The sequence below is a fragment of the Tympanuchus pallidicinctus genome, unplaced genomic scaffold (assembly GCF_026119805.1).
Source record: "Tympanuchus pallidicinctus isolate F22 unplaced genomic scaffold, pur_lepc_1.0 scaffold4, whole genome shotgun sequence".
Taxonomy (NCBI): domain Eukaryota; kingdom Metazoa; phylum Chordata; class Aves; order Galliformes; family Phasianidae; genus Tympanuchus; species Tympanuchus pallidicinctus.
The window spans coordinates 31502967-31526825 of record NW_026294758.1 but is presented as its reverse complement, the minus strand read 5'-3'; the positions used below and the strand labels follow the sequence as shown (position 1 = coordinate 31526825).

At 41.0% G+C, this 23859-nt stretch overlaps 2 protein-coding genes and 1 long non-coding RNA gene across 3 annotated transcripts in view; 2 read left to right on the top strand and 1 right to left on the bottom strand.

Moving 5' to 3' along the window:
- The window catches only part of LOC128089633 (uncharacterized), a 271376-nt gene extending 261175 nt beyond the window's left edge, over positions 1 to 10201 (top strand). Inside the window, exon 2 of the long non-coding RNA XR_008210626.1 lies at positions 8693 to 10201. This is a non-coding gene — a long non-coding RNA (uncharacterized LOC128089633). The remainder of the gene's footprint in view (positions 1 to 8692) is intronic.
- The window catches only part of SHC3 (SHC adaptor protein 3), a 58188-nt gene extending 47987 nt beyond the window's left edge, over positions 1 to 10201 (top strand). The window contains exons 11-12 of the mRNA XM_052701193.1: positions 491 to 786; positions 3668 to 10201. Coding sequence (XP_052557153.1) covers positions 491 to 786; positions 3668 to 3796 — 425 coding nt within the window. The 3' untranslated portion in view covers positions 3797 to 10201. The remainder of the gene's footprint in view (positions 1 to 490; positions 787 to 3667) is intronic.
- Positions 10202 to 13056: 2855 nt separating this feature from the next.
- Positions 13057 to 23448, bottom strand: S1PR3 (sphingosine-1-phosphate receptor 3). The gene is made up of 2 exons (XM_052701210.1): positions 23108 to 23448; positions 13057 to 16627 (listed from the first exon to the last, which is right to left on the bottom strand). The coding sequence occupies exon 2, from the start codon at positions 16444 to 16446 to the stop codon at positions 15304 to 15306; it is 1143 nt and encodes a 380-aa protein (XP_052557170.1). The 5' UTR covers positions 16447 to 16627; positions 23108 to 23448; the 3' UTR covers positions 13057 to 15303.
- Positions 23449 to 23859: the final 411 nt, after the last annotated feature.

Below are 23859 nucleotides of genomic sequence, written 5' to 3'. Positions count from 1 at the left end.
AGGGTGACTGAATCTTTCTGGAGACTCAGTAATAGATAACTGTTAAGTGAGTATGTTGCTTGACAATGGAACAGATATGATTATATTGACTTTGTGCACCAGTATTATGCAATTTATTTGAAATGAGACTGAATGATGTAACTAGTAAGGCAAAAGGACAGCTTTGCTCTGTACCAGGTTATATAAATACAACTGTTGACAACGGCCATTTCTGAAAAAAATCTATGTTTCAAAAGCTAAGGTTCACTTTGATTTTTGTCACTATTTTTCTGCATGTCACATATTATTTTAACATATTACATTCCTTGGTCTTAGTATATGATATAAATCAGTAGGCCCAGCACCCCACCTTTCTCTCTTTTTTTCTCTAAAGATAAAGAGAAGCTGCTGGAACACAAAATAAGTACAGTTTAAAATGACTGGAATATCACTGTTTTGCAATTTGATTTACCTCTGAATAATCTTACACTTGTTTTATTTCCACAACCAGAACCATTTGAAGATGCCCTCAAGAACCAAACGTCTGAGCCTGTGCTGAGTAAATTGACTTCTGTTGAATGTACTAGTCCTCTCTTATGTAGAGCTGCTGACTGGACTAGAACAGAAGAGCTGAGTATAGAGCCATGGTATCAAGGAGAGATGAGTAGGAAAGAAGCTGAACAGCTGTTAAAGAAATGCGGAGACTTCCTTGTGAGAAAGAGTACCACAAATGCAGGTTCTTATGTACTGACAGGCATGCAAAATGGACAAGCCAAACACCTTCTTTTGGTGGATCCAGAAGGAACTGTAAGTATGACTCAGCGATGCAGGAGGTTTCCATCTCTGTTTTCTCTGAGTGTTTAATCTTATTTGCAACTGATTGTAATTACAGCTTCATGTTAAATGCAAGTTACATCCATTTCTCTCCTAATGCCTAGGCGAAGATGTACTGCATGAATTCTGCACATTGTAGGGGTAGGTGAAGACATCCTGCTTGACTTAGGTAAACTGCAGGAAGCCTAGGGATGAGGTTCCCTGGTTTTGGCCACTGCAGTATTGTCATACTCAAAAGTGTAGCTGAGTCCTTATCTAATCATCTAGCTGCTGGTGGCCATGCAAGTTCAACCAGCAGTTTTGAGGACTAACACCAACTCCCCCAAGTCATGAAGTTTTCCAGCCCTGAAAGCTAGAAGACAGATGGGTTAAAAGCTACACTATCACTTTGTTGCACAGGGACTCCTTTAACTGATGAAGCCTCCCAGCAGCAGCACAGTGAGTGCCAAGAACTTGTTTTTCTAGCAGTCCTGTTGTACTTCCAGGGAGGCTGAGGCAGGCTTCAGTGAGCACTGGTGTACATTAATCTTGGCTCCTGGTAGCTGGCAACTGACAAATCCTCTTATGCTATAAAGAACAGCATTAAAAACCACAAAGTAAATGAGAAAACCCTGGGAACGAGATGGCCTGTTGGCATCCATTTCAGCTGAGAAACCTGCAGAAGGAAGACCCAGGAGAATTGTACTAGTCTTGTAGACTCTAACCAGAATAACCATAGCACTCTCTGGCCTACTTACTTACTTACTTTTGACACATGAGGGCAGTCAAAGACTGTTTTTAACACTTTTATGTGCCAGCTTCTGGCTTGGGCTTTACTGGTAGGAATAGCCTCCTTCTTTAAAATGTTGCTGGGTGCTGTCTGACTCCTGCAGTCGGACCCACTAATTCTTTCTTAAAAATAAGCACTGTAGGCTACTTTCTGCAAGGAATATGTTGCTATGTGGTGTGGCAAGCGCAGAGATTTGAAGCCAGGAGGTATGGAAGCCTGATGATAGTTGTGTATCTGTTACTCCTCTGGCTGGCAGGGAGTACCAAGGCCAGAGATGCTTTCTGCACACCTTGGCAGGGCTCTCCAAGTATTTCTGCTGCTTTGCAGCGAGTTTGCAGGGAGGCACTACTCAGTAATGAGCTATATTGAGGTTAGTTGAGCTGTTTGTATGAATTGTGAGGACCTGACACAGCTCCTGAGTAGCTTTATTTATAATTTGTCACAGTCATCCATAAAATGCGTGTGTGTGGTGGCATGTACTTCTCTGCATGGCCTCAGAGTGAAAAAAAAGCTAGTTCATACAAAGCATGCCTAACAGCCACTTCACACACAAATTATCTAGGAGCATGTTACAGCCCCTCAAGGTCTGTTTTGAGAGCAGAGATAACTGTCCTGATGCTTCTACTCTGATCCAGCTCAAACAAACAAACAAACAAACAAAACCCCACTTGCTCAGATAAAGCATGCTAAAGGTAAGGACTGCGAACTTTCTACTGGGTTTAGGATTAGAGCTTGAACAGTAATGAGGATGATGTGTGCTGCTGATGGTGAGAAAGTTCTAACATGATTTGGAAGGACTGAAAGTATCTTGGCTTGAATATAGGTAGTGAAAGCTCCTGATGTTATAAATATATCTTAATTTGCAAAATATAGCTTTGAATAATGACAGGAAGTTGTGTTTTAAAGAAGAATAAAAAATTACAAGAGCCTGCTAGTTTTCGTTAGTGAGGCAGCCATGTGTAATTGAGTGGAAGGCATCAAAGTTGCTTGTTGTTTCCTTTTCCTGTGACATTGTATCCCAAATTCTAATAATGTTACCAGAACTTTATTATGAAGACTGAAATATTTCAAGTGAGGTGCCCACTGAAGTACAGTATTTCTGGAAAGTTTTAACAGAAAAATAGATTATAAAAGTTGTTATCTATTTTTGAGAACAGTTGAAGGAAAATAGATGATATGCTTAATTTTAGAGCAGTGTCTATACACTTTTTCTTGCAACATCATAGTGCTATCCCAATACAGAGCACTGTTTCAGCTTTACTCTGCCTTTGGAACTATATGCCTGAAATAGTTTTAAATGTAAAAAGGAAAAAAATGTTTTGAGAAGATGAAGTTATAAATTTAAATATCTCTTTGTAATACAAATTAGGTTTTGATCTGTTCTAGCTGTGACTGGTTTACCTTGCAACATTAATTTTCTCATATTACAGATGTAATAATTCATTCAGGATACTGGTACAAATGCTAGTAAGAGGGCCAGAGAAAATTACATTCCTTGTCCTAATGTGTTTTAGTTTCAAAGTCCCAAGCAGATACTATGCGTGCAGCATGGGGCAAACCCAAGTCAAACAGCAGTGGTATTTGGTCACCTCCAGGGAAAGGGAATTTTCCAGTGGAAGCCAGCGATGTTTGTTAGTACCTTCTTTGTTGAGGAAAAGCAGAGATGCTGAAGTGCACAGAGAGGTTCTGATGTTGCCAGAAAAAAAAAAAAAAAAGTAAAAAAAAAAAAAAGTGAAAACACCTGAAAGGAACCTTTAATTTCTTGAAGAAGAAAACTTGAGCTAAAAGTCCATCTTATGGCAAAGCAAAATATTGTATGGAAACTTTTCAAGCAGATCAGGTGTGTGCTTTCATCAGGTGTAGAAACAGTATACTGGCCCATAGATAACTAGCCAAATATCTATTTGGAGAGACTAAAAGAGTCATAGACAAAACAGAGATCTATTTCTACTGTTTCTGATGGAAGAGCAGCCAGTGTCTAAGACATGATCAATTGTCCCATTTCATCCTTAGAGAATTTGGTGTAAAGTTAAGGGAAAAGGTATTTTGCTGCTTAATCTATCTTCTTGCATACTTTTTTTGAAGGTTCGTACAAAAGATCGTGTCTTTGACAGCATAAGTCATCTCATCAATCATCACCTAGAGAATAATTTGCCAATAGTTTCTTCTGGGAGTGAACTCTGCTTGCAGCAGCCTGCTGAGAGGAAACACTGAGTCAAGATAATTATTTCAGATTTTGTAACTTGCAAGCTATAACTGGTGAAAACTGCAGATCTCAAAATGTATGTTAAAAAAAAAAAAAAAGCATATTCCCTATAATTCACCAGTATATTTTCTTTAGTTTTAATAAACCCTCTTTCACATGAAAATTCTCAATGCTTTATGTGGATATGAAGCCACAACATAAGGCTTTTTAAAAAAGTAATTTCTATAAAATTGTTCCGATTCTCTGTTGTGAATATTAAGTGTATATATACACATTATACATAAATACTACAAGTATTTATATTTTTCAAGTCAGTCTATTGATGTTATAGGACTAATCTTCTGTTACATGTGTTTTTAACTGAAGAAAATCACCAGTTGTGATTGTTCAGATAAAAACAGAATACAGCAGTCTCAATTTCTCAAGGGAAAAAAAAAAGAGCATCTTATTTATGATTTTATCTAAGAAGCACAACTATGGGGATAACCATTGGATCACACTGCTTAAATACTATGTAAGGAGAATGAATTCAGCAACTTGTACTCCAACTCAGAATTTTAACATGAAAGGATTTTAAAGTGTTATTCATTGTTCGATATCAAAACCATTTTATCTTTCTGATGTCAAGTCTGAATTCTTGTATGATACTACTCAAAGCATTTATATGTAGCTTTAACAATGATTTGGTGTGATCTCTTTGTGTACAAGATGTATGCACTTGGTTGTTTTTAATTATAATATAACAATATTCTGCAACTTGAATTTATTAATTTGAGTGACAAAGTTATTTGATTAATTTGATAAAGTTCTCTAATTGTAGTGAAGAGGTAGGTATCCTTGACTGTCAGTTTCCAGTGGAGATGTTATATACTGATTAGACAAGTTCCAGTATCTTGTGTTTAGTTGGTTTAATACAAAACATGAATGGTTGGTAAAAGACGTTTGAAAAAAGCTTTTCTTCTTACAAAAAATGAAAACTATTAACACTTAGTGATCAGTTTTGCAAATGATGTAATTTGTGTTTACCAAGTTACTAGGTGCCTCTTCCAAAGTATAACTTGACTTCGGCCTTCAGCAAGTGATAGTACAAATATCAGGTTTTCTCTGTTTATCAAAGATGCATTTCTGGCAAATACATCCTTGACTTTTGGTACTGGGAAATGTTTTAATGAAGGTTTGTGCTGTTCAAGTGCAAGGACTATATGAATTTATATTCCTAGAACCTGTAAAATGTAAAATCATTGAGCCAAATTCAATAGACACAGTTCCTGTTATGGCAGAGTTTTTAGCCAGAGCCACGATATAGCCTTCAGCATTTCAAGGTCACAGGCATCTCAAATCAAATAATAGACTTGATTTGTAATGGCCAAAACTCAGCAGGATAAGTCTCGGTTATGCACCTGCCTGTGCTGAAGTAGCTTTTAAGATATTTGCTTTTAAGGATTTTGAAAGTTCAAGAATTTGTTATATATTGTTCAAACCGATGAAAGAATTCATTTGGAATGAATTCAGACAACATCATTATATATGTGTGTGTGTATACATGTGTATATATAAAACAGAAAGAAAAATACCCAAACACAAAATACTTACCACAATTTCAGGTAGTTTTCTTAGACCTTTTGCTCTGAAACATGGTGAAGTTGCAACTTTGGAAGGTTTTTTTGTTCACAAGAACAAAAATTGGTAAGGTCTCTAAGACTGATCGTGTGACATATGCCATAAAAGTACTTCTGATTCTGTAAACAAGACATTCTGAAACCAAACTAAGACATTCAGTGAACCAAATGTTTCCAATTCATTTTGATTGCAGCTAGTTATTAGGTTTCTAGGTCGGAGTGCAAGCTGAAACCAAAGGAAAGAAATCAAATAAGCATGGCACAAATTAGCATGGAGTGGGACAAGTAGAATTCTTAAGATCTAGGTCCTTTTACCAGGTTGGAATTTGCAAGGGAAAGTGAAGAGATCCATCAAACTGATTTTATTGATGAGAATCCATTCTTACCATATTTCCATTTGAAGTATCTCAGTTGACACTTTTTTTCATCATATAGAATACCTTTGTTCTGGGCTTCTACCTTCCTACAGCCATGAAATGGGAAGTTTTTACCATTATATCACTAGCCATAAAAGAAGGCCACTTCAGAAAGTGTCAGGTGCCTAATTTCTTCAGATGCCTTCAAGAACACCACCTGCTACCTATCTCTGTTTTAGATTCCAAAGTATCTTGTCAACATAATGCATGGAAAAATGTGACAAGACACAGGTGTATGACTGAAGGCACTAAATAAAGACTGAAATAAGCAGCTAATTTTTTTTACTGTTGTCCAAATGGTAGCTTTAATAACTTAAAAGCCAAATAGCTGTATGTTTTGGAAATTAAAGCAGGTGTCAGAGACATAAAATGAAAAATCTTGGCGGAAATATACAGTTCCCCAAATTGTATGTCACACACCGCTTCCAGATTTTCAGACTTTTTTCCAGAGGCTGTTTCAGACTGTTCTGTCCACTCATCCAATTTGCCAAGTATGTTCACTGATGTTACAAGGGTTATATGTAGCTTGATTGGGCACAGTTTAGTCCTACGTGTTTTGGGCTGCAATAATGTCCTGCTATGGCAATGTTCTGGGAGACTCTGGTCAGTAGCAAGGTCCAGACCCTTTTCTAAGTCACTGGGAATGATCTTGAAGGTAGAAAGAAGGAAAAGCATAGAGGCAAAAGTTCCTTTTTCTTTTTTTTTTTCTTTTTTTTCTTTTCATTGTTACTCTCATAGATTTGGCTTTCCTTCATATGACAATGCTGTAAAAATTGTACAGCCATTTGGATACAAGATCCTAAACTGCTGCCATTAGAGTTGAGGAGTCAGGGCTCATTTCTGTGAGAAACATCATTGTAGGCAAACTGAAGATACATGAAGTTATGAAAATGATTTGAATGGTGTACAATTAACTAAATATGGTACTGCCAACACCATTACAATTTGAGCCTTTTAATGTTTGCCTTTGGATATGAATCTCCTCTCCTTTTGATTTTCTTTTCCATGTAGTCCCACGGGCTATACACTTACTTGTTTAAAAATATAATCATCATGACTATCATATGATCATCAGCATGACTACAAGAGTTAGAATTTAAGTGAAAGAAAAATCTACTAGGCTCAATAAAAATCACTGAGATTAGACAATATTGTGGTATTCTTTTATATTTTTCCAGGGAATAATTGAGAAGCTAGAAGTGAAACTGAATCAGAAAATCTCATTAACATTTTTGATTCCAGTTGTATTGCTATTCTCTGAACTACAAGCAATGAAAATACATTACATTCCTTTAAACAAGACAAGTGAAACAAGTACTTATGATTGATTTTTTTAAAGATTAATTATTCCAATAATAGCATTTTCCATTGAAGCTGAGAAGGCTACATTGGACAGCTGAGGTATAGTCACATCCCAAATTTTCAGGTTACCAGTTACTTCAGGTGCTTTACAAGCAACCCCAAAGGTAGAAAACATGAGCTGAAAACTGAATTCCTTCTAACATCAATGAGAGTTTGTCCCTCACTCACCTCCATAGCAAAATAAAAGGATGTTCAGGTTGGCTGGTCTTCAGTGCAGAAGGGGATGCAATTATTGTTTAAATGCCAAGGACTTTGCACATGAGGAGAGGGTAGAAGGCTGATGTGACGCCCATCTACAAGAAGGGCCGTAAGGAGGATCCGGGGAACTACAGGCCTGTCAGCCTGACATCAGTGCCAGGGAAGGTCATGGAACAAATCCTCCTGGGAGAGATCACACGGTTCGTGCGCAATGTTCACGGGATCAGGCCCAGCCAGCATGGGTTCATGAAAGGCAGGTCGTGTTTGACCAACCTCATCTCCTTCTACGACTGGGTGACCAGACTGGTAGATGAGGGAAAGGCAGTTGATGTAGTCTGCCTAGACTTCTGCAAAGCCTTTGACATGGTCTCTCACAGTATCCTTCTGCGGAAACTGGCTGCCTGTGGCTTGGACAATTTTACCCTCTGTTGGATAAGGAACTGGCTGGAGGGCCGTGCTCAACGGGTGGTGGTCAATGGAGTGAAGTCTAGCTGGAGACCTGTTACAAGTGGTGTCCCCCAGGAGTCGGTTCTGGGGCCCATCCTGTTTAAAATCTTCATTGACGACTTAGATGAAGGGATTGAGTGTACCTTGAGTAAGTTTGCAGATGACACCAAGTTGGGAGGTGGGGAGGCCCTGCAGAGGGATCTAGATAAGCTGGATCGCTGGGCTGAGGTGAATGGGATGAGGTTCAACAAGGCCAAGTGTCGGGTTCTGCACTTTGGCCACAACAACCCCATGCAGCGCTACAGGCTTGGGGATGAGTGGTTGGATGAGTGTGAAGAGGAAAGGGACCTGGGGGTGTTGGTTGATGCTCGGCTGAACATGAGCCGACAGTGTGCCCAGGTGGCCAAGAGGGCCAACAACAACCTGGCCTGCATTAGAAACAGTGTGGCCAGCAGGAGCAGGGAGGTGATCATCCCCTGTACTCAGCACTGGTGAGGCCGCACCTCGAGTATTGTGTTCAGTTTTGGGCCCCTCACTACAAGAAAGACATTGAGGCCCTGGAACGTGTCCAGAGAAGGGCAACGAAACTGGTGAGAGGTCTGGAGCACAAGTCTTATGAGGAGCAGCTGAGGGAGCTGGGATTGTTCAGCCTGGAGAAGAGGAGGCTCAGGGGAGACCTCACTGCACTGTACAACTTCCTGAAGGGAGGTTGTGGTGCAAAAGGGTCTGGCCTCTTCTCCCAGGCAAATAGTAGGACCTGAGGAAACGGCCAGAAGTTATACCAAAGGAGGTTTAGGTTGGATATTAGGAGAAACTTTTTCTCTCAAAGGGTGGTCAGGCACTGGAATGGCTGCCCAGGGAGGTGGTGGAGTTGCCATCCCTGGTAGTGTTCAAGAGGCGCCTGGATGAGGAGCTACGAGATGTGGTTTAGTGCTTGTGGTACTATAGGAATGGGAAGGTGGTTGGACTAGATGATCTTGCAGGTCGTTTCCAACCTTGTGATTCTGTGATTCTGTGATTCTGTGATTCTGTACAGTAGCTTCCTCCACTGCAAATCCTACAGGGCTCTATCAGAAATCTATCTGCCGTACTTGTTCAACAAAAAGAAAAGAACAAAGGAGATATGTCTTAGACTAGGATTTCAGTACAATTTACAGTACATTTACTGCCTATTGTTACCTGGCAACACTGAATTTCTAATATTCTGTTATCATTCTTCTTTCCACTACAAAATGCTCGCATTTCTTATTATCATGGTCCCTAGGCATCAGGATGTGCAGTAAGAGGAGGAGAATTCATAAAATTTATATCACAGTGCAACTGTTACTGGTATATCAAAAGCCAGCTACAGTATTCACCATAGAATGTATGCGTATTTTGATATTTATAAGTAGTAAATGCTCCACTTCAAAGCAAAGTTTTGCAGCCTCTAAGACATTTGCATCTCTAGAACAATTGCAATCCGTGCATTTTCTGACAATATATTACATATCAGCTTTCAAACCTTTGTTCTTAGAATCCCATATCTGTATGAAGTAAGTGGTGAAATGAAGAATTTTATGTAAACCACATTTCCCTTAAAAAAAAACAAAAAGAGCTGAAGTAATAGCTACACTTTCCTTTTGATCTACCAGTCTCTCAATATGCTCATAAGAAATCCAAATATACATTTACCTAAATTGCTGAAAAAACATGTTGGTTTGCTCTGTCTTTTTTGTGCAAAACTTTGTTTGCACCTATACACTCTCCATGCTGGTTCCAAGCTGTCAGGATATGGAGCTAATTACTGCTCAAATTCTTACACACAATGTCTGAACTTTGCTCACATCCATGCTGGATGCAACTGTAACATGCACAAGGCTGTGTAGAGGATACACAGGCATAATGATTTGCTGGCAGTTAACCAGAGACTTGGGGAGAGGCAAAAGGTGAAAAGCTGCCCTGGGAGAGAAGACCCTGGGGGTTAGAAGTATGAGGCTTGCCAACATGAGCCAATAGGCATGTAAGCCACTAAGAAGACTAAAGATGTGTCACCAAATTATAAACATGCTGATTGGCTGATAGGGTTAAAGCAGAACCATAGCAAGGGAAATTGCAAAACACTTGTGCAATTCCTAAGGCTCATCTTTTTTTGAGACACTCCCGATCTGTTCCTCTGCATTCTCCAATATGAGCATAATATATGGCTTCCACAGAGAGTGAGCAGTAGTTTTCAAAACCTTTTTTTGAAATCTCAATAAGGGGGATAAGAGATGCAGGTTTCTAGCCAAAGTACTGTATAGGGGAAAAGCTAAGGAAAGGGTGTTTAAAACATTGTTTGACAACAGCACCAGGTGTGGAAAACAAAAGAAAAAAGGAAGATGAAACTAGATCATTCATTCTACTAACCCATTCTGTGGGAGATTCGTTGTAATGAATGTAGCCTCAAATTCTGAGATTAAGATGCAGGCTTAGGTTCCTGTAGTAGTTATTGTGAAGGTTGAATAACAAAGAATAAATGACAGCTTGTCATCCTTTTTCTTCAGTGAGACAAAAACTACCCAAAACACCCAAATACTCATTCTAAAACAGTGAATTTTTTCATTAACTGAAGTATGTGAAGATTATGATTGTTAGGAGATAAATATCCTGTGTTGTGGCTAGACTGACACTTCTAAGTTCTGCAGAGTTAAATCTTGAGGGAAGATGGGTTTCTTCTTTTGAGATAAATGTTTCTCTTCATATTTTGTGGACAATAATGAAACAAAAAAGTGGCTATTTTGCTGTAAAAGAGAGTCTGACTATACATTTTATATTTATTAATATTTATTACTTTTAGAAACATTTTTAATCGAGAACTGCAGGAAAAAATAAAGTGTGTGGAAAAACAGATCACTTATACTCCCAAAAACTTCAGTGAATCTCAAGTTTTTGCCTGCTTGCTGATTGTAATATTCTAGATATGAAGGCAAATCTTGTCTCTGAGGAAGACCTTAAGCAACAGAATTTGTGTCATGTAAGTGTCATGCAGCTGTTTTCTGATAACTCAGTTTGTGTTTGATAACCAAATTAATAAAATAACAAGCACTGCTATCAAAACTGAATGCATGTAAACTGGGCTTGAGTTTGTGCTCCTATGACCAGGTTCCCTAATAATCCATCTATATCTATCTATCTATCTACTATCTACGTACCTACCTAGTTCCTACCTACCTACCTACCTATGGATTGGATATTGAATATTTTTAAGTTAATGAATTACACAGTAGCAATAGAGACCAAACATTTCAGAGGACAAGGTAGTACGTAAAAGTACTGGTCAGCTACGCTGACTTTACATTAGAGCAGTTCTGTTCACTTTGACAAAGATGACTTTGGTTTCTACTTCTCTTTTTCGCCAAACAACATTTTCTTGATACAGAAGTACAGGCTCATACTCTTTGCAGCAGATGATGTGCTCGCCTGAAAAGGTAGCTTGATGTATGAGTGAGAGTAAACCAGTTCCACAGTTTCTCCATGGAGAGTGACTGCAAGGATGACGTCCATACAAGAGCAGCTGTTTAGTGTGCTGAGAAGAAAGCCTTCATGTTTGAAGGACATTTAGCTGGGCTGACACTCCCCAGTTCCCCTTCCTACACCACCAGAAGTTCCTTGCAAAGACCCTTCTCTCAAAACCAATGGGAGAAAAGTTTAGCTCAAGAATGCCATTGCTCTTAGTGAGAACTGCACCCCTGAAGTCCACATAGGTGCTGGCACATCTCTTCACGGTGCTTGCAGCCTGCTGAAGGCTGCATTAAGCCTCATGGCCCAGCGACACCCAAGCAGAAATCCCTGAATCACTGCTGCTGTCCTTGCTGCTAGTGAGTTTTTGCCATGAGAAGAGATTGTCCCCAAGTCCAGGGACTATGCTTCTAGCATAGTCAAGGGCTGATCTGTGCTGCAGACTATATTGCAAATGGCGGGTTAAATGACACTGATTGGTGCTAGCAAACCTCAGCTCAGGAGGGGTGGATTGGCTTCCCTCAGGATCTGAGGTGTTTTTTGGCACCTAACATTTCATACCCAAGTCTATTTTCCATTTCCTCACTAAAGCTGTTGGAAAAAACCAAATGCTTCAGGCAATGCTACACCCAATGCTACAGTTGCTTAGTGCAAAATGTGCCTTTTCTATGGATGTTGCAGACAGTCAGTGGGCCCTCAAAGCAGATATGGTCAGAGAGCTTCCAGAAGAGGCTGTTTTCTGCTGGCTCCAGACTGACAGAACAGTAGCCTTGGGCTCGCTGCTGCTCTCATAGATAGTGCTTTCAGGCATGATATCCAGAATTTACATCTGTGTTTTCTAAGGAAGGCCAGAATCATTCTACATTTCCTGAAAAGATGAATGCTACATAACAACTTTGCTCAAAGCTTTGAGATTCAAATAAAAGTTTCCTAAATGTTTATGGTACCCATACTCGATAAGACTCAGCAATTGTGAAAGCTGAATATGAAGGCTGCTTTTTGTTGTTGTTGTTGTTTTTCACCTTAGATGGTTGTATTTCAATTTCTTTTGCAATCTGGAAAAGAAAATCCCAACCCATGAAATTGAAATATGAATTAAATGTGAACTTGCTTTACAGTTTTTGTTCCATGTAAAACCAATAATGAATGAAGACTGGCTCAGATTTCTGGCAGACTCAAATCATCCAAGATATTAAAAAGTTTGGATACTACACAGCATTTTAAGGAACTTTATAAAATTTTAGGGGGGTAGAGCTACGTCCTAGTTGTTTAGGATCCATAACTTTTAAGCCCTTGATTTATCCTACTCCAAAATTTTGCTATGGAATCTTCCCAAATTTGCATTTAACCTAATATATCTTGTATCCACTGAAGAAGGACCAGGAATCTTATTTTTATCAGTATTATGTAGATTTTATTACCAGTATTCCATGAAAAAGCATGAGTGCTAAGAACCTGCTTCAAGTATGCTGGGCAATGAAATACTCCTCACTTTCCAATTTCCTACCATAAAAAAAATCCAAAACTTAAAAAACAAAAACAAAAACCTCCCAAAATAAGAGAGAAAGTAGAGTGAGAGTTGTTGGTTTTTTTGTTTGCTTTTTTTTGTTTTGTTTTGTTTTGTTTTTAATTATTATTGACACATAATCATGTCTTCCATCGGTTGCTTGTATTGCTTGTACCACGCATCAACTAACAGCAGCTAAGGCTAGCACCCAGGTGTCACAACTTGTACTTACAGGCATGTTTCTAGATTTTGGCTACTGAAATTTTTATTTTTCACTTAAATATGGAATATCACATAACATCATAACACAGTGTGAGGGTTGATGTGGAACAGCCACCATGATTTCTTCACCAGCTGTTCTGTCTTCTCAGCCTTTCTCATTTACAAAAAGCAAGAAATGCTGCCACATGCCACCACTTCATAAGCTAGCACTTAAGAGCACATTAGCATTTTAGCAGGCAGTTTCCAAACAGGCAACTTCAAGGCAGATCTTCAAGACCGAAAATACACACAAATAGCACTGTAGCATCTAAGAACTGAAGCCACAACAATACAATGTTGTCAGTTTTATTTGTAAAAAAACCTACAGAGTTGCTGACCTTGTCCTTATCTGCAGTGTACGCTCCTGTTCATGGTAAGCTTTGTTTATCTGGTTCTTTCTCTCTACATGCCTTGTGTTCTACCATTTTTGGTAGAAGTTATTCATACTTACTACTCTCTTTCACAGTTCGTTCAAATGCAGTCTACGTTCTTTGTTCGTGCACTTCATTAAAAGGAAGAAAACATTTACAAGTACCCTTCTAAATTGTAAAGATAATCACAATGTAAACCTCTACATTTTAAAGGCATTACATCACTTCTGCATTGTACATGCTTGTCTTAATGCTGTTGATAATGATTAAGATCAGACTCAAGCTAAAGATGAGCTGCTACGAGTTATTAATTAAAAAAGCTTCAACCTCTTCTGATAGTGCTTAAGGGGAAGTGTGGTTTGAGGCATTAAACAGGAATCTTCAAAAGAGTCCAAGAAAGTTAGATGTTTTCATTGAGAAGTATCTGAGTATTTCCCTTCCACTGAAGGGAAAGCCTACACCGAAGCCTGTAGCTGTAAAGTAACTGGATGGAAGTACCACAGGCCACTTCCATGGGAATATAAACTCAGATGCTTCTGAAGTCCTATCTACTCCAGGTCTTATGTTTTAGTGATGCCAAACAGCATCCTATACTGAGGCTGGTAAGTCAGTGATAAATTACAAAGCTGTTTTCATAGAGGTTTTCTGGACCTGCCCCTCAAAAGGATGATTCTGAGGCTCCTGAAAAGTTAGAAGATCTTTCAAACTGAATGGGCTCTCATTCCAGATCCAATGCAGGGCCTGGTATAAACTGAGAGATGCTGTTCAGCATGATTCTGTTGTACCACATCTTCCCTCCTGTATCTACAAAAGTGCTCAGAGATGATAGAAGCATAAAGTGGTTCACTGGTTGTGGTTCACTGCTCTCTGAAATGATACATCCCTGCTTAAGAAACTTAAGAATCTCAATTTAGGTAGTGCATTCACAAGGTACACAGGTTTATATGGGTTTTACATGCATGTTTAAATACACTAAAAAAAGTCAGTAAAAATATATGCATTGAAATAATACACACCCTTGATTTATGTATGGTTGGGTCACATTTTAACTGCTTTAAATAGCAAACATACATAACCTCTCACAATAGTTATTTACTACTGCATGCTTAAAATAAATCGTGAAATGTCGATGACAACTGTCATGTTGTCCTTCACTAAACATGAAAAGTTTGAGCAGCAGTAGAAACAAAAATACTGCATTGATATGGCATCAAAGTTTGTCAGTTTAAAGCTACTACTTCGTGTATTTTAAAAATCCCCCTCAGAACACATCTGCCTATTACTATAATTCGTCACTTTATACTCTATACTACAATATAATGTTTAAAATACAGTTAACTCTAACCCATCAATGACTTTTTAATAAGGTATTGTACAAATATACAGCTATTTATAACAGATACAATAAAGCCATTAACATAACAGCAAGATACATAAAATTATAATCCCCAATATATGGAATGAGCTTTTCTCTGAGTCTGACAAAATCAGGCTCATTTTTTAATTATCAGCAGCGTTCAGTGAATGCTGAAGTTTTACTTATTTTGTGAACATTCAGTGAATGTAACAGATTTTACTGATGTCCTGAAGGATCAAGTGGTGTCCAGTACAGCTTCACAACGTAATGCCATCACGGTCACAATGTCAAGAGATGTGCATGGTCTCTGAACTGGCTGTTGAGTAGCATGAAAAGTTTTTTCTGGATGCCTTACTGAAAGATACGCAAAGCAAATGACTGTTGATGATGAAGTCCTTAAAGTTAAATAGTTGTTTAGTGTTTCCCCCTAAAATTTAAGTGCACGAATAGTTAAACTACACTTGTAGTTTAAAAAGGTCCTTGTTTTGAGGAATATTTTACTTACAGAAGCTTCCATTGTAAAATGAAGATTCATGTTTCCCAATGACACGTGACGGAATGCTAATCTGTGGGAAATCATCCTTTGGCTTCTGGGTGTTGCTGCTGCTGGACTTACTTCGGCTGTGATCTGGTGTGGGCTGGATAGGCAAAGATCTGGCTGCCCTGGATCTCACCAGGCAGCCACAAACAAGGCGAAAGAAAGCTCGACGCATTTCCTTACTAGCCAAAGTATAGATGATAGGATTCATTGCAGAATTGATGACAGCCAAAGCTATAAACCAGTTGGCTTTGAATAGGACAGAGCATTCCCTGACTTGGCAGGCCACATCAATAAGGAACAGAATGAACAGAGGTGACCAACAGGCAATGAAGACACTAACAACAATCACAACAGTCCTGAGGAGTGCCATAGACCGCTCTGAGTTATTATGGTTAGTGACATTACGGCTGCTGGACTTTACCAGGATGTAGATGCGTGCATAAAGGATAACAATGGCTACCAGAATGGCTATGAAGATACTAATGCAGAATACAACATACTTCTTGGAGTAAAGAGGCAAAATTGTTGAGCAATCTGGCAAGTTGTTTATACAGTTCCAGCCAAGGATGGGCAAGGCACCCAAGGAAATTGAAATAAGCCAGCAGGTTCCAATGAGAAGGAACACTCTGTATTTTTTATTTGCATCATAAGGCCTCATCTTAATCATTGTCAAGTGTCGTTCAATAGCTATTGCTAATAAGCTGAAGGTGGAGGCTCCTAACGCAACAAACATACTGCCTTCCCTAATAAACCAAATTGTGGAGGACAAGCTCAGAGTTTTCTTCCCAGACATAAGAATGTTTACTTTGTAAACAATTCCAGCTAAAAGATCACAGAGAGCTAGATTGCCAATGAAAAAGTACATGCGGTTGTGAAATTTATTGTTTTTCCAAATGGCAATCAACACCATCAGATTTTCCAGGACTATGAAACTACATAGGATCAGAAATGCAACAGTGGTAAGGTCTATGTTATCAGTTGCCTTTTCCCTCAGAATAAGCTTTCCTGTGTAATTATAATGCAGTACAATCAGAGAGTCCATCTCCTCATTTCCTTCAGTACCAACAACAGCAGCAGGTATCACAGTAACTGCTGACATAGTTTATTAGCTGCTGTTGGATGTTTCTTCTTTAATGTCACGAGAATTTAGTTGCAGTAATGTTCCACAAGAGGGAGATCAAGCCACAATCCTCCAAGTGCTCCTCTGGGTAGGCAGTGGATATTCCCAGATCCAGCGAGTCTCTCATGTTAATTTGGGAAAGCAGCTAAGAAACCAGGTTCTGAAAATAAGAACAAATGCAAAGTAAGTCTCGCTGTCATCACACATCACCCATATAGACTGTGTGACTGCTCAAGCTGTAATACAGGCCCTGGATCCAAAAGGGATGTTGGCTACGGCTGAGTTCTGAGGTCATAGATTTATTAAGCTGGTGGTAAGGAAGCCATAGGTCTTGCTCCCCATGGGTTCAATTCTGCTATGGAAATATGATTTCAATGTAGAGAACTGTTGGTAAGTGTTTTCACCTGCAAAAGTTCCAAGTCCAAAAAAAAAAAAAAAAAAAAAAAAGAGCAGGAGTAGAGAGAAGCTCCCAGCAAGCCTGTGTGCATAGTAACTGGTGCAATCTCAGAAAGGCTGGAGTGTATGTGGCACTGCCAAAGCACCACTCCATCTTCACTGCCTGAGCAGTAGCAAGGCAAAATTACTGCTTTTTAGTTTTCCACAGAGATTTAAGGCAGCAGAGAACATAAGAAAGCATCAAACTTTGTCCATTGTGCACACTGCCAATGCGTAAAATAGCTTTCCACACTTAACAATACCAAAACTATGCTACTTGCAATTAAGGAGACACTCGAAAGCCATTCATGATAAAGCTAATCCTACTTCAAATTCAAATTAGTTGACCTACGACTATCATTTTTTAAACAAACATAGCCAATCACATCTTTCTATTACTTTTTTTGTATACTGTGTATGCAAGACATGCATATGCACAAAACAGAATCAGAGAATAGTTTTGGTTGGACGTGATCTTTAAAGATCAAGCCTTCAGCCCTGGGTAGGACTGCTACCTACCAGATCTGGCTGCTCGTGGCCCCATCCCACTGGCCTTGAACACCTCTGGGGAAGGGGCATCCAGAAGTTTTTTTCTGCGCTAGTGCCTCAAAGGGTGATGAGTAAAAAACTTCTGCCTAATGTCTAACCTAAATCTCCCATTTTAGTTTAAAGCCATTCTTCCTTGTTGTTTCACTATTAGATTATGTAAAAAGTAGGTCCCCCTCCTGCTAATAAACTCCCTTCAAGTACCGGAAGGCAACAATGGGGTCTCCTTTGGAGCCTACTCTTCTCCAACGTAAACAAGCCCAATTCCCTCAATCTTTTCTCATAGGAGAGCTACCCTTCGACCATCCTCATGGCGCTCCTCTGGACCTTCTCCAATAGCTCCCTATCTCTCCTGTACTTAGGATCCCAGACCTGGATGCAGAACTCCAGATGAGGTCTCACAAAGGCAGAGTAGAGGGGGACAATCATGTCCCTCACCCTGCTGGCCACCCCTCCTCTGATGCAGCCCAGAATACAGCCCCAGCTGCACACACTGCTGGCTCATGTACAGATTTTCATCCACAAGGATTTCCAAGACCTTCTCTGCGGGGCTGTTATCAATGAGCTCTTCTCCCAGTCTGTACTCATATCTGAGATTGTCCTGAGTCTCTCTGCACTTGTCCTTGTTGAACCTCAATAGGTTTATCTGTGCCCACTTTTAGAGCCTGTATAGGTCCCTATGGATGGTATTCCTTCCGCCTGCTATGTCAACTGTACTACTCAGCTTGTGTCATCATCAAACAGAGCACTCGATCCCACTGTGCTGAAAAGGACTAGATCTGAGATAGACCACTGGAGGACACCACTCATTACTGGTCTCCACCTGGACACAGATCAAGATATAAAATAGAGTATGTATAAAAGACACTGATTTAAGATTTTTCTTTTTTAAATACTAAAATGACCAGTCATTGTTCTTTTCAATTTAATTCTGTTCTTCAAATGGAGACTTAGATTAATTGTAGCATTTTCCCATGGACTTTGAAATGATGCATTTTCACAGCAGATTGATTCTCTTACCTCTTTTTTTGCACTCCCATGCATAAGTATTGGAAGAGATCTATACAGCTTTATAAAAATATCAGGCAGTGACAGAAGCGCTTAATACTCTACCAAAATGTGACAGGCACTGCATACTTCAACGAGAATCAGTGCTCATGCCTCAAATGCATGCAGTAAGGTTGAATGGATAGCCAATTTTTCAGTTCAGCTACCAAACAAGAATGAAGACAAGTACAGAACTGATTCCATCTGAAGCAAATTTGTGTGTTTTTTTTTAATTCAGGAAAAATAGGAAAATAAAATTTCTGCTACATGGAGGTCACTTTCTATTGGTCTGCCCTCCCCCTAGTGTAACTTAATTTTAGGAATTTATAAGAGCTAGAACTCATATATATATACTATTTACAAAATGGCCATGAGCATTTCCCAAATATGTCAAAGGTACTTTCAAAAGAAGACATCAAGAGATGAATTAGAGATTTCAGCCTTGACTAGTACACCAGCAGTTTTCAACCTCTGACCTATACAGTGCAAGGACTCTCTTAATTATTCTACATAACTGAGGTATGCAAGCTTACTGTCAGTAGGCTTAACGCAGGAGTGTATGTACTTTCATTGGAAAGCGCACAGGTTTCTGAAGATCACAAAAGCTCCTGAGTTACCACTATTCCAGTACATCGTTTTGGACACTTCAGAAATGGGAGTGGAATTTCAAGTGCCTTGTAGAAGGCTGGAGGAGCAAAGCAAGTCCCAGTTGAATGTAAACGGAGTAAAGGATGACCCAACCCATTTTTCCCACCCTCCCTTTTCCTGGATTCTCTCCTTCAGAAAAGAACGAACCTAACAAAAGCTTGTGGTGACATGACATAATTTCTTTATCACATTCAGGACATATCAAAATGATTGTCTGAGAGAGTGATTTTCTATTATTATTCTCCCATTCTAGTCTCTATGTCCAAAATTCTTTGGTGGAGAGAACCACAGGGAGAGGTTATGCAAGAAGCACAGTTATCTCTTGGAGCTGTAAGTCTTTTTCTCTCTGAAGATGGCAATCCCCTCATTCATTTCTCCTGATCTGAACTGGGCCCTCAAATTGTTCACCGTCTTTCTGAAGCATGAACAGCAAAGCTCTGAGCTTCACCTCAGCCAAGGTTCAATCTAATTGTAATTCAGTTAAAATCTGTACACTGTTATCACAGACTGTCACAATCTTTCATTGTATTGAGTTACAACAAAATGCCACTGTTCATATGAATTGCAAGTGCTTGTCACTGTACAATAAGCAATTATATTTGATTAGAAAAGTATTCATTAATGACAGCTCAACTAGCATCAGACTACTTGAGAGAATTGTACTTAGTGTTGTTACAACACCACATGCAACAAAATGCATGTTTCTACAAGACTTTTCCAAGCAGAGATACGATACTCTTCTATCACAGAGCAAATGCATTTCTTTCTGACTCTATTGAAGGCAATGGTGCTATACCAGTTTCCCTGGCAGAAAGCATGGGTGATGCACTCAATCAGCAGAAATTACACTGGGTCTCTTTCATTGTTTATAATTACTTCTTCTCTTAAAATTATTACAGCAAATTCAGTATCACTGGTAAATCTGCCTCTGACAGCCCAGTGTCAAGGCAGTGGAGAATGTAACAGTATTCACCAGGACTCTATGGGAATGAATCTCACTCACTAGTCACCTGAAAGTACCTGAAATACACCTGAAAAGTCACCTGAAATACAATAAATTAAAAATTACTCCTTTCTGGCAGCAGCATTCAGCCATGCCATTTTTTAAAGATTGTTTTCATTCTTCTCCTTCTTTGTAGTGAGTAACTCAGAAATTATACAATTGGTTGTGTATTATAACAATGAGATAGCAGCAGTCAGATTTAGAATACCCATACCACTGCTTCCTGACAGCTCTACAAACTAGTCTTCCAAACGCCTCTGTGCCAACCAGATGCAGAGGACTAGTCACTAGCTGCAAAGTATGGACCTTACCTTTAAACAGTGAAAAAAGAACCTGAAGAATATATTGGTGTGCGTTTCACATTCAGCACTGGTGTGGTTAAGTACCTCAATACCCTGAGATACAGCGAGAAATCCATTTCATTCTCTCTAAAGGAAAGAGAATCTCTATTGCTGCACCACCAGGCACCACAAGAAGCATAAAGCTATAGACAGAGCAAGGGCAACCTGACTACGACTCCTTGTGGATGCGTGTTCAAACAAAGGAACGATGCCAAGAACCACAGCCAAGTGGAGCACAATTCAGCTGCCTCCTTTCCTGCCTATTCCAAGGACTGAAAAAGCAGCTGGGTGAGCAGTGTGGCTGTGAACATCGTGATCTGCCCATGCTGGCAAACCTTCTTGCCCACCGCTACATTTTATGATTTCAGTAGCTGTTAGTGCGGTCTCCTGTAGAGGTCCAAGATCCTCATGCATCCTTCCAAGTTGCAGTAGAGCTCACCACCACAGCTGATGTTCCCAGAGTCTGATGATACTGCCACCCACATGGAAAGGTCAATTCCGCATGGAAGTTGGTAACACTCAGTTCTGCCCCCAGTACATCTCTACCACCCTCCCCAGACATACCACTAGCAGGTGGGCAAGCTGGGCTCTCCACAGGTAAGCCTGGTTGTCCCTGCTGGGGACAACCTGCAATTTTCCTCTGGGACTGTGGAACTCCCAGTACCTGAACGCAGCAGGGAGCTGATGACGAGACAGGGGTCTCTCTTCGGATGGGTGCTCTTTAACATCTTTATCAATGACATTGATGTCGGAATTGAGTGCACGCTCAGCAAGTTTGTTGATGACACCAAGCTGAGTGGTGCGATTGAAGGAAGGGATGCCATTCAGAGGGCTGAAAGGTGGGCCCAGGTGAACCTAATGAGGTTCAACATGGCAAAGTGCAAGGTTTTGCACTTGGCCCGGAGGAAACCCAGGCATCCATACAGACCAGGAGCAGTCCTTGAGAGCAGCCCTGTGAAGAAGGACCTGGGGGTCTTGATAGATGAAAAGTTTAACGTGAGCCAGCAGTGTGCCAGCAGCTCGGAAAGCAAATGGTATCCTGGGCTCCATCAGAAGACGGGTGGTCAGTAGGGACAGGGAGGTTACTGTCCCCCTCTACTCTGCTCTTGTGAGGCCCCACCTGCAGTAGTAACTGGAGTGTCCAGGTCTGGAGCCCCCAGTACAAGAAAGTCAGAGAGCTATTGGAGAGGGTCCAGAGGAGAGCCAGAAAGATGATCAGGGGGACTGGAGCACCTCCCCTACAAAGACAGGCTGATGGTGCTGAGCTTGATCAGCCTGGAGAAAAGCTGTGGGGTGACCTCATTGCAGCCTTTCAGTACCTAAAGGGAGTCTACAAACAGGAGGGGAATCAACTCTTTGAAAGGGTAGATATCAGCTAGCCCTCAGATATCAGGACAAGGGGAAAAGGGGACCCTGGGCAGCCTGGCCTAGCATTAAATGGGGAGGTTGGTAGCCCTGCATGTGGCAGGGGGGTTGGAGATTCACGATCCTTGAGGTCCCTTCCAACCCGGGCCATTCTGTGATTCTGTGATAACATAGGCTCCCAACACCCTTCTGCAACTATCTGCAGCATACCTCTGTTCTCATCAGGCATTCTGCTCAGAGACCCATAGGGAGTAAAGGGCAGCCACCATCTCATGAGTCACTGTGCAATTTACAGCAGCAAAAATAAGAAGTATGTATTTTCAAAACACTGAGCCAAACAATTTTCATGGTAGCCCAAGTCAGTCTTACAAAACACAAGTGAAAACAAGACTGAATTTACTGCTCCTTACATTTCCCCTTCACAACAGCATAAAATCCAGTTAAGTTTCGGACACTCACTGCAACTCATCTGGATTCTGTATTTTCCTACCTTCCAATCATCCATGAAAATACATGCCCAAGCGGACCGGAGCCCCCCTCACCACCACCACGCACATTCCTGTTCTTCCTTCTCTTCCACACATTGCCATATGCTTTGGCCACAAATTACAATTTTAAGAAAAGCAAAGGGAAAGACAAGAACATATATTCACAGCCAAACCATTGTATATTTTAAAGCCTTTATAGATTAAAAGTAAATGTGTGCAATTTCTCTGGTAACCCTGGCAGTGTCAAATTTAAAAAAAGGCTTTTAAGAACAGCCATGCTCAATGTAAACAGCATCGAGACAACAAACATCTGCTGCAAAACAATGTATTGGACAACTCAAATTTTAAAATAATTGTTCTTGAAGTGAATGTTCTGGCAGTTTACGGCCGTTAGTAATGGTTACTTTTTGGCTTTGAAAGTCAGACATCCGTTTGCATTCTGTAACCCCGAACAGCACACGGGCACCTCGCAGTCCCGTCCAGTTTTGTTCCTGCATGTAAGCAAGCTAAAAGAAGGAATATTCACTTATTCCCCCCTGCCGGCCCCTGCTGCTCTCAACTTATTCCTCCCACCCCCAAAAAATCAGCACTTAGTTCGCAAACTCTAATTTCTCAGCAACTCGAACTTCGGGGGGCGGGGTGGGGGTAGGGGAGGAGAGGTATGTGACAAAGCGCTCGTTGGAGCAGTCCGAGCACAACCCCGACAGCTCCAGAATGCTCGCAGAAGGCCGGCGTCACCTAACCCCGGCGCTCTGCGCCCCACTCACCGCTCCGCCGCTCTGCGCCGCATCCTGGGCTCGCCGCCTTCTGCAACTTTCCAGCTCCGAACAAGAGCTCCCTGGCGGCCGGACAGGGGATTCACAGCACTCACCCACTGCCGCACCGACGCCGGATAGAGGGCCGCGCCGCGAGGAACAGTACCTGCCTCCCGCCCCCGAAGGTCAGTGGCAGCAGCTCCCGAGCTCGCGGACTGTGCTGGGGCCGGGCCGGGCCGGGCCGGGCCAGGTCGGGAGGGTCTGAGATGGCAGCAGCCGTTCCCCGCCAGCGCTTCCCGCCGGCCCGGAGCCGCCCCGACAGGCCGGCCCCCTCCTCAACCCCGAAGTCTGCCCGCCTCCTCCCGCCTCCGTCCTGTTCTGCCTGTCCCGCTGTCAGTCTGTCGATGCAGACAGGCTGGGCGTGGAACAATAGCAGTGAGCACCGAGAGAAGAGCGGGGCAACAGAGCCCACTGCGGAGTATTTTTGCGGACCGTCTAAGTGCTGTTGGAGAGGAGAGGGGGAGGAAATTCTAGGTAGTTCTTACTCATCTCGAATTATTAGCATGTTCGAGTGAGGCTCACCTTTCCTGCAGCTGCCCTCGATTTTATTGTGTCTGATAATCAGCAGTCGGCAGAGAGGGATGGCACCAGGTGAAAGGCACATTTGGAAATTCCAAGCAAAAATTGTGGAGGTTTTACACTGAACTGCCAATTACAATAGGCCCTTCGCAAGGTACATCTTGACAGAAGTATTGATTGAATAA